Raw genomic sequence first — 10,988 nt, 5'->3', positions numbered from 1 at the left:
CCCTAACACCCTCCCCTTTGTGCCAAAAATGCTACATTTGATTGTAGCCAAAAAAGCTGAAATACAGATGGGAACTTTTTTTAAACACATTTTATTGAAAACACACAGATACTTATATTACAGCCTTAAGCAACAAACATTAATTCCCACAAAAAAAAAAACACACCAGCATGAAATTTAAGTTTTAAAAGATAACTCACCAATAAGATTATTAAAGTTTTTAAAAACACTAACTTGTTAAATTATTGTACTTCAATCATACCTAAGAATTTAAAAAGTTATTACATAAGAGAGGAACATTGATGCAGTATGTACAGTAATGTGAAAGTATTACAGCAGCTTCAAAGAGAGAAATGTGTTTTGCAGGCTTCACGTCTATCCTGTTGGCCACTGTTCAGAGACTGCCTGGCATATACAGTTAGTGCAGCAGCAGTCCTTGCAATGATATTTGACAACAGAATTTACTGGTAAGAGCACCACTAGTATCAAACTTATACTGACTGGAGATTCATGAGATGGTGTAAAATTTTTAATTTGTTGTTTACTTCAAATATTGGCGTTGAGTAGCCTGATTTAATAGTCACCAACATAAACCAAAGATCCTTGGCTTTGAAGAAATTAAATAATCCAGTGCTTGTGAAGGCTATTAACATCCCTAGAGTCCTACATATTTTTAGATCTCAACCAACACCAGCATCCATATGCTGCTACATGATTTACTTTGAACTTGTTTGAGTGGCCCCTCTCTTGCGCAGGTAGTTTCTCCCTTGTCTGGCCTCTCCATTCAGGACAGTAACCCTACAAAACATCTCTCTGCTATTAATTGGACTGATTTTACATGGAACTTCTCAATTATTTTTTAGTTAATATGGGCCACAAGTGGATCTGAACCCGTGAGAGGTTTCTCTCATTAGCAAGTCTTGAGCCATCCATTTGCCAGTACTTCCTTCCTTCCCACAAAAATTAGTCTGTGAAGTGGGCAATAGGGGACAAAAATCTGACTAAGTTTCTCAGGAAATGGGAATTGGAAGCACCCAGCAAAGTGCCATTAATTTTATTGTCAAATTATTTGCAGGGCAGATATACAAATATCAATCAGGTAAAGTGTTTTGGTGTAAAGAGAGAAAAAGTTGTACTGAAGTCAAGGGAGATGCATCAACCCACACCAGAAGAGAGATCGTCTGGTTTTTCCATTCTAAGAGCAGGTTCTGCTGTATTCTACAGCAACTTAATTAGGACTAGAAATGTAGTACTGAAGTTCAACTGTCGTTGTGCTACTTAGTAGAGGGAGGTATGTCCATTATGAATAATTTGCAGGACTGACTCCAGGTGTTTTCTTAAGCTCCAAGGGATGATATACAACTATAGAATACATAAGATTTAACAGGGCTAGGCCATTACTCTATGAATCAATCTGCTGCAAGATAAAAGGAGAAATACTTAACCTCCAGTAAGGAGGTATCAATATACAAAAGTACCTGTCCCTGCATATCTAGAATATTTTTCAATACAGAGCATAAAAGCTGCCTTTGTTTTCACTTATTTTTCTTCTGTAACCAAAACAGTTTAAAATTCTTATCTCCAAGTAAAATCCAACTTTTATTCTAGGTATGAAGGCGCTTTCTTGTTGTTGATATATGGATGTTACATTCTGGTGCTGTGTTTTGACATTCAAATTAATCAGTATATTATGAAGAAGTTTAGCCCCTGCTGCACCTGTTTTGCAAACTCTGTGGAAGAGAATGCTGAACAACAGCCACTGACTGGGTGGAAGGAAGAGAGTCGGCCACTACTTCGACGACAGTCGAGAACAGATAATGGAATTTTTCAAGATGAATCAGACTACTCTCAACTTTCTATAAGTTTACATGGGCTTGATATTCCTGAAGGTATTAAATACAGCTTCTACAACTGAGTGGATAGCTTTTTCAGTTGTCTCAAAAAGGAGTTAAGCTTTCAGACAACTTGCTTTTAAAAGCTCTAGGTCACAGAACAACTGTAAACAAGTTTCTATACATCACTAATCCTTCTTGGAACTTGCCCTTCACAACCAAGGCTTCCAATTGTATTAAAATCACCAAAAAAGAAAAAAAGTTGATTGTTACCGTATACTCAATACCATATTAAACAAACCAATAAGGATAGTTACTAGTTTTTCCCTGGGATTTTTTGTGGATATATTGCTCAGCCAATAGTGCATTTTATCAGTTGAAAGACACTCATATAAAAATAAGAGCCACTTGCACTAAGACATATGGAGATATTGCAACAAGGGCAGGTTTAGAGAACAGAGTCAAGAGGGTAAGCAACAGCCATGACGAAAGCTTCAGTTTCCTAAAATACACTTTCAGGTAAGTACTAGATAGCGGTTAGTGCTTTCTTGTACTACAGTAGTATCTTTTGAAAACCCATTACAAGTAGTTACTCAAGTACACCTTTCCATAATGCAAAACGGGAGAGGGAGAGAGAGAACTTGAGAGATTTATCTATAGAGCTGCACACACACCGATAAAGTTAAAGTTAGGCAGAATATTTATATACTTTTCTTCATCATTTTCACCAACAATTAAAACCCAACTACATGCAAATATGGTATTATGGTGGGGTAGTTAAAAAACTGTTACCTTTTTTCTCTCTCCAACAGATCCTTCAAGTGTCTTCACCATGCCTGAAGCAGATATGAAGAGAATTCTCTGGGTATTATCCCTTCCTATTATTATACTTCTCTATTTGACCATACCAGATTGTAGAAGACAGTTTTGGAGGAACTGGTTCATGGTGACATTTTTCATGTCAGCAGCATGGATTTCTGCATTCACATACATCCTTGTATGGATGGTAACAATTGTGGGTATGTAGTTAACAATTTCTCAAACCAAGTAATACATGATCTGATGAATGAGCGAGTTTGTCTGCAGCTTAGCACTATACCCTTCCCTGAAAAAAAAAAGAGCTTAGCCTCAAACTAGAGTCAACTTGCTTCCTCAGCTTAGCAAAAAGTTTTGTAACTAGAGCCGAGTTGCACCATCAAACTTTTCCATTCGTATGATGGGCAAACATTCATACGGCTCTGTAACAAGGAAGGGAGAGAAACAACTTATCTAAACAGTGCACCAAGTAGTGAAGCAAGAGCAAGAGGAACAAATTTTCAATATTAAGATCTTAAACAGTATTAGATACGGTGTTATTTTAACTAAAGTTACCAAATTTATCTGCCAAAACTGGAATTAGTTTCCTCCATACAACCATAATTCTTATTAACACTTTTGAAACAATTTCACTTGCATCATATCAGTTGTTGAAGAGATGCTCAAATTCCATAGTTCAAGAAGAGACTTTCAGAAAAATAGCAAGTCATCTTAAAATTTGTCATTTGAGAGGGACTTGTAAAAGAAAAGAAAAAAGAAAATTTGGGGTTCACCCTTTTCTGCTGAAAATGTTAATTTTTTCTATTAAAAAAATCTAGAATATCAAGTACTGTTGCATTTCTTGGAAGCTTTGTGTATTATGAATGCAAGTTCATGCAAGTCCATATCTTAAAAAAGGGAAGGACAGAATTGCTAAATTCAAGTCATCATGGTTCCTCCAGTAATAGGACTTGGAATGATAACTCTAAAAGCAAACGTGTTTCTTAATCTAAATGGTTTCCCCTTAAATCTCATTTCCTAGTTCTGCAGTTACTTCCAGTAGAAACCAGTTTCTAAAAACTTAAAAACCAAGCAGGACAGTTGCAAGCCTTCCACAGTGTCAGTATATTAAAAGCAGAAGGGGTCGGGAAATGAAAAAAGGATATAGCTCTTGCTTCTCTCCTTGGTAACTCACTCTAGCTCTACCTGTCTATTTTATTACTTATGCATCTTATTTACAGTTAAGCCTACCTTGCATTACTCCTTTTTAAAAAAAAAACAATATGGAAAAGAAAGCAATTGCCACAGGGGTGGATGCAATTTGATGCAAACTAGTATGTCTCATATTCTAATATACAGGTACAGAATTCAACACTCACTGCATTCACACCTTGTTCAAAACATTCCTCTTGTTCATGAAGAGGGGAAAAAAGAGCAGGTACCTTATTGTACATAAGGAAAAAAGTCTTTCAGAGATTCCTATTTCAGTGAATGCTATTTCTGATCTGCTAGGTGGAACCGTGATTCATGTGAAAGTATGTATGTTAGTTTCAAACACTTCAGAATAATGTTCCACCCTGAACAAAGATTGAAAGTATTACTGGTGCTGGTCTGTTTCCAGATCAAATGTCTTCTAGTGACATGTTAAAGTTCTAACCCTGGGTTCTTTTCTTGTGAATCATCTTTCATAAAAATGATTTTGCAGTTACAGTGATGGCACAAGATTTGTATTGTTGGTGTAACCAGACTGGAACTTAAAGTGTGAAACGAAATAGAATGTAGCACATGCATTAGCACAAGAGGGTTAACACAGAGAAAAACTGGTAGTAGAGCAAGACAACACTACTACATATATTCAAGGGGCTGATCTCAAGAGCAGGATGTATTTTCATAGTCACTCATCATCCTAGATCTGCAATTCACCTAGAACTATATGCTAAGTCTAATGACAAAAGACAGATCAAATTAGCTTGAGATTTAAGAATATCATCTTGCAACTCTGAGTGACAGAAACCAATACTCTGCCATAAGCCAATTCATTCATACTTTAATTCTCCATTGGCATGAACCATTACTTTCCTGCCTTGTTTGCTTAATGGCTGATCTTGAATTATCTTCCTGTGTTGGTTCCTTTAATCTATAGAATTTTTATAAGACGAGGGGGGAGAAGTACCATTACAAATTTTACAGACTCATATTAACATTACCCTTTTAAAGGGAAGCACCAATTTTGACTTCTTTAAAATTTCATATTTAATTAGGTTAGGCTGGTAGCAAGCAAATCAGAGGTTGGTCTAGTCTAAGCTCACTGATAACACACTGCATCAAATGAGTTTCTAACAAAACCACTTATTACTGTACCAAACTATTAACAGTAATAAGCATTAAAGCCCAGTGCAAGAACATTTTAGAAGCAGATGCTGTTTGCAGTGTAGTGAGCAGTGTTCACAGCTACGTATAAAAATAAACTATTTAACAGTTTGAATAAACTTGTTAAATACTTCATATTTGTACAATGGGGAGGAATACAGTGTGCTGCTACTTTATTTTAGATCAGATTACATAGTTTTTCTATTTTAAATTGACATTTACCTACAGGAATCTTTTAAAATCATTACTCACATCCGGTAAGTAATCTAACACTCTTCCCTTTGTTTCCTTTGACTACAACTAACAACTGGAAAGTCACATTTTTAACTGAAGTTTTACAGCAATAATTTTTAACTGTACTCTAACAAAGACTAAAAAGGTTTTTCTTTTTCTCCCAGGCGCCTCCCCCCAGGGAGTTAATGTGCTTTTTACAAAACTGAATGATTAAAGGAGTTACTGCTTCACGTGACATCTAACCCTCATGTGATAAGATGCCTAAAGAACAGAAAAGATTGTTCTATTTGCAGAATTTTAGGAGAGTGCCAATAGCCAAATTTCAAAACTTACTATATATCTGCAGGAACAGTTGATAATGGCCTCCTGCCACTAGATGGAAAGCTGGAAACAAATTTTACATGTTACTGATATATTTTGGTGCAATAAAACGTGGTTATTATACTTGTAAGTAAACATTAATTTTGACTGGTAAGAACTAATACAGTAAACACACACACGCCTTATGATTTCAGGGAGCTAAATTATGTATCCAAAAATCTAATTTAGCTGGAAATTCCTTTTGAAAATAGCCTATAAACCCCTCTCTTCCTGGCCCAGTAAGTATGGCTCCTCCATTATTTCCTCAAGTGAAACTTTGAGTATGAGATCTAATATTACTCCATATTATTTATTCATTACAGGTGAAACGCTGGGGATTCCAGAGACAGTAATGGGCCTTACATTACTAGCAGCAGGGACAAGCATACCAGACACAGTTGCAAGTGTGCTTGTGGCTAGGAAAGGTAAGGATTTCAGTATTCACATTCGCTTCACTGATCCTTTTAAGGGGTATGCTAGGGCAAAGAATTCTTTATTTCACTGCTTCTGAAAGGTCCACAGAGGAGGCCAGAGCTGCTGGATCAAGAGCCTATAATACAGGTTTACTAATACTAAAACAAAACTTTGTCTGAAGTCAATGGATTCCAAAATTAACGTTTAAAACAATTGTCCAAGCTATTCTAGGAACAGTCCAATCTGTTCTTGAATAAGTGTTACAGTTCACTTTAAAAACACCAGTAAATTAATACAAGTTATTTTGTCCCAGCTTAGCTGATTTCAGACCACTTGAACAGCTTATTTTATCAAGTGTGATTGTACAGATGCTGGGTTTTGGGGAAATTATTGAAAAAAAATTACAAAGCGCAAAAGATGACTCTCTTAATCAGTGTCTTGTTTTGCAGGAAAAGGAGACATGGCTTTGTCTAACATTGTAGGATCCAATGTATTTGATATGCTGTGCTTAGGAGTACCTTGGTTTATAAAAACTGCTTTCGTAGATAGATCAGCACCTGTGGAAGTGAACAGCGGTGGTTTGACTTATACAGCCATTTCTCTCATCTGCTCCATTGTTTTTATTTTTCTGGCAGTTCATTTAAATGGATGGAAGCTAGATAAGAAACTAGGAGCAGTCTGTCTAGTGATGTACTTAGCATTTGCTACATTATCAATTTTATATGAACTTGGGATCATAGGGGACAATCATGTGAGAGTCTGTGATGACTCATTTTAAAAGTCAGTGACTGTATTGAAGAAAAAATAAATAAATAAAAAAAACCAAGAGAGGAGGAGAGTAAGGATCAATTTCTTCATTTAGTGAAATAAAAAAAAAATCCAAAACTCCCTCTGGGCTCTAAAACTTATTTACAGAACTTCTAAACCATGGCTTAAAAGTAATCTTAAAAGTAGAACAAAAAGCATCACAGCCTACTTGGAGCCCTTTTCTTTTAGAATCAAGAATAACAGTGCAACTACAATGCATATATAAAAGCAAAATTCTGAAAAAAAGTCTAAATTTTTACATTACAATGTTGATACAGGATGGGGGAAAATCTGAAACACTAAACATATCCCACTATGCAAATCTTGAGATTAACACAGAAAATGGCTTATTTTATTAAAAACAGTATAACCATTCATTTAAACTGAATGACTAGAGACACTTGGCCTAATTCTCCAAAGGTGCAGAGCATCCACAGCTTCCACCATCCGTAATGGGACCTGCAGGTGCTCAGTGCCTCCAAAAACCAGGCAGCTGTCTTTAAAAACCAAACATAGTAAGATTCAGTTAACAAGAAGAATCACAGTATATTAAACACTATACTGTTAAAGGCTGGTGGGATTTAAAAGTTCATTTTTACAGCTTTTGTAAGCATACAATGTTACTAAAAATGACTTACTAGGATAGAGAAGCTAAACAGACATAGGAATGTTCCTGAACACACAGTTTTAAATTATGCATTGCGATCCAAGCGTACATCAATTTCTCTGCCACTGATTTTTATGCCATTCATTATTCTACAGGCCTTTTCAGCAGATTCTGGTGAGTCAAATCTGACTGTTCCACAGCCTTTTGATTTTCCATTCTCCATTTTTATTTCTGCAAACATTACATGACCTGAATAAATAAGTTAAACAGCAGTTATTAGTCTAGATTGTACTACCAACTTGGATAACCACTTTAAGAGGCATCTGGTATTTCCTGAAATGTGCAATCAATGGAACTGAACCCTTTCAAAGTCTTGTGCCCATCTTGTTCAAAACTGTTAACTAACTGACCAGAGCTTTCATCCTAACACTGCACTGCTGCTTGGACCATGTTACTTTTCCATAACAGATGCAACCCTCATAAATAAATATTAACTTTCTAGAAATGTAAACCTGTTAATTGACAATTGCTGGGGAGGTATTCTTTGGGACAGTCTTTTCTTCACAAAGGAAAAGGAGGATGGGCTTTACGTCCCTTTCAGTTATATCAGAGCTGTCAAGGACTTTCCAGATGCTAGTCATCACAGTCTGATGAAAGACTTTGATACCCAACCCACTGTGCTTAATGGAATATAGCCAAAAAGAGCAGGAGCCAGTAACCTTCAAGCTGCAGGCTGGGAATAGGGAGAAGTGGGAACAGCATGGAAGCAGATTCCAGCTTCCCGGCCCTAGCACAGGAATGGAGAGCTCCATTTACACTGCCATTGCTTCTCCCAGCCCCCCACACTCTCTGGCTGCAACCAGAAGGGAGCTGTTGTATGACCAGGGAACTGGAAGTTTCTCCCTGCTGTTGGCACAGCTACCAACTAGAGGGGAGGGCGGAGAGAAGCAGCAGCAATATGAACTCGCCAGCCACAGCACAGTTCCTCACTGCTCAGCCCCAGTGTGGGCATAGGAATAATTGGCCCACTCTGTGAGCTGTACATTACTGACTCCTGTAAAAGGAGTGACACATGGGAAAAGTTATGAGATGTGATATAATATAATAGCCACCCTATACAAGATGTTCATATGTGAGAAGGGAAGGGGGCATTGTCCAGAGCTTGACAATTTAGCAGCAGGGAAGGTGTGGCAGTATTAAATTTCCACTGCTTTCCCAAAGTTTCCTGACCTATGAGGAGCTCTCCAGGCTGGATGCTATGGCTCCATAAGCACCCCTGACTTGACATAAAAAGCCTTCTGCACACAATTTTTTAAAAGATATGATACTACATTGCCCATTAGACCTTAAGGCATTAATACAAACAAGCCACCAGATATAAAAAACAAGCCTCCTTGAACTACACAACTTTATTTATTTATTTATTTTAAAGGCAGTACTCTAACTTCGTGTGTGTTAACTAGCCTTTCACTGAAAAGAGAGCATTCTGAAATAACAAACCTTGATGCTCCCTGGAGGACACCAGCATGAAGATAAACTGTTACCTTCTTTAAATCTCTGATAAGCATTTTCAATGCAAGCACATTTTTAGCTGTGTAGCTACATTCATACAGGTAGGTTGCCCCACTTCAACTGTTTCTACACAGCTAAAAAAATACAAAACTAATAGGTAGACAAGTTTATGATCACTTTCTAAATTTGTCCAAAGGACAAGAGACTTTCCAAATCAACTGTACCAAAATATCCACACCAATTCTGCATGTTACACAACATCCCCCCCCCCAAAAAAAGCAGAAATCCTTTTATTTTCTTTAAATAAGAAAGTTACTGCCCTCATAAACAAACAAAGCAGGTCTACTTAGCTGCACAGAAACAATCTGTATTTAGCTAGGTCATAACTAAAAAGTTTCAAGAGCTTATTTCCCCAAATTAAGAGACATAAATATTTAAACTAGATAAACTATTCTCCAGGCTATTTAACAACTTGTTTCACCACTGTCCTTTGTCAAATGACTACTTATTAAGCTTCACTGACTTCATGGTTTATGCAAGAGAAGATTCATACACTTACCACATTGACTGAATTTCTCCTTTAGTTTCTGCCAGGTCAAGTCAAAAGGAAGCTAGAATGAAAACAGGTATTAGTAATATTACACAGTGTGTGTAAGACATGCTGTTTGTTTGTTTGTTTGAATTCACATGCTTACATTTCTGACAAATATCTGATTGCCTTTAGAGCCCATTCGCTCTCGCATGCCACTTCCCATTGGGCCAGCTACAAATCCTCGATCCATATCGATGTTTCTTTCAAGGCCAGCTCCCATTGCTGGTCCCATTCGATCAAAGCTGGAGCTCATTCGGTCCATCCCCATTCCCATTCCTCCAGTCATACTGTTCATACCCCCCATTCCACCACCTGGACAGGAAAAAAAAAAAAATAGAAAAAAAAACAGCATTTCAGGAAGAAGTTCTCTCTTTGATAATAAATGCAACTTAGGCAGCATACAAAGCTTAGTTAACCAACAGGTCTCAAGTGGTAAAAGGGGAGTTATTTATACAGACTAGAACTGGTCTAACACACACCACATTAATTTTATACTTGTTCCAAGTAATTAAGAAATAATATGAATATACTGTTTCACCTACCACTGTTGCATGCTTTAAACTTAAAATATAAACAAAAAATTACCAAAAAAAAGTGGGGGGGGGGGGGCCGGGGGTCAAGTGCCAGAAATAATATATGAACCCTATTAAAAATACCAAACCATTATTATAATTATATTTACATACTTATACATTAGATACATGAAATTTATATAGATTATTTATATTTTAATTTCAAAAGTTCCGGGACATTGATAACTCAGAGGTTTCTCCTTGGTAAGCACAAGGGATCAGGAAAACAAAATGTGCCACCAAAGATATCCACCATCAAAACATCAATGTCTTTTATTATCCTGGCTGGAAGTAGTTAAGTCTCTTGCATATGACTTTTGCCTTCACACAAAAAAAGATAAAGCAAAATAATTCTCTGAAATTCTATACCACTCATTTCTAGTTTAATTTATGGCTATGAAACGTTCCAGAAATACCAGAGTTCTGTTTTGCAACTGTCTATACAAATACCACTCCCTACACCTTTCTTCTGAAAGAGACTTACTTAGAACACAGTTTGTTCTACCATAAATATTTAAAGTATTTAAGAAAGCACTAATTTCAACACTAAATGTTGAGAGAATGCAGTAAGCGAGAAAAAAAAAACTTAAATATTACTTATAAAAGAAATCACCGCTAGCAAGAGAGCTCCAAGAAAAATGAAAGTTAGTCACAAAACCTGGAACCATTCCATCAATGTTTTCCTACCACTGATATAGCATTGCACTAGAACAAGTTAAATTACTTTCACAAATCTTCTGCTACATCTATACATTGATCATTTACATTCTTTTAAAACCAATCAACCTACTCATTCCAGATCCTACTGGGCCCATGCTAGGAGTTCCCATTCCTCCTGCAAAACCACCAACCATTGCACCACCTAGACAAGAACAGAAAAAAAAAAAAAAAAA

At 36.6% G+C, this 10,988-nt stretch overlaps 2 protein-coding genes across 2 annotated transcripts in view; one reads left to right on the top strand and one right to left on the bottom strand.

Annotated features, from left to right (window-relative positions):
- The window catches only part of SLC24A5 (solute carrier family 24 member 5), a 16,184-nt gene extending 9,038 nt beyond the window's left edge, over positions 1–7,146 (top strand). Inside the window, exons 4-8 of the mRNA XM_019504193.1 lie at positions 367–467; positions 1,609–1,889; positions 2,645–2,851; positions 5,915–6,016; positions 6,455–7,146. Coding sequence (XP_019359738.1) covers positions 367–467; positions 1,609–1,889; positions 2,645–2,851; positions 5,915–6,016; positions 6,455–6,783 — 1,020 coding nt within the window. The 3' untranslated portion in view covers positions 6,784–7,146. The remainder of the gene's footprint in view (positions 1–366; positions 468–1,608; positions 1,890–2,644; positions 2,852–5,914; positions 6,017–6,454) is intronic.
- Positions 6,845–10,988, bottom strand: part of MYEF2 (myelin expression factor 2) — a 34,000-nt gene continuing 29,856 nt past the window's right edge. Inside the window, exons 15-18 of the mRNA XM_019504192.1 lie at positions 10,886–10,957; positions 9,627–9,835; positions 9,491–9,542; positions 6,845–7,668 (exon numbers count right to left, since the gene is read on the bottom strand). Coding sequence (XP_019359737.1) covers positions 7,505–7,668; positions 9,491–9,542; positions 9,627–9,835; positions 10,886–10,957 — 497 coding nt within the window. The 3' untranslated portion in view covers positions 6,845–7,504. The remainder of the gene's footprint in view (positions 7,669–9,490; positions 9,543–9,626; positions 9,836–10,885; positions 10,958–10,988) is intronic.

The sequence above is a fragment of the Gavialis gangeticus genome, unplaced genomic scaffold (assembly GCF_001723915.1).
Source record: "Gavialis gangeticus isolate Ggan-Ray unplaced genomic scaffold, GavGan_comp1, whole genome shotgun sequence".
In the NCBI taxonomy this organism is placed as follows: Eukaryota; Metazoa; Chordata; order Crocodylia; family Gavialidae; genus Gavialis; species Gavialis gangeticus.
This window is presented reverse-complemented; position numbering and strand designations above follow the sequence as displayed.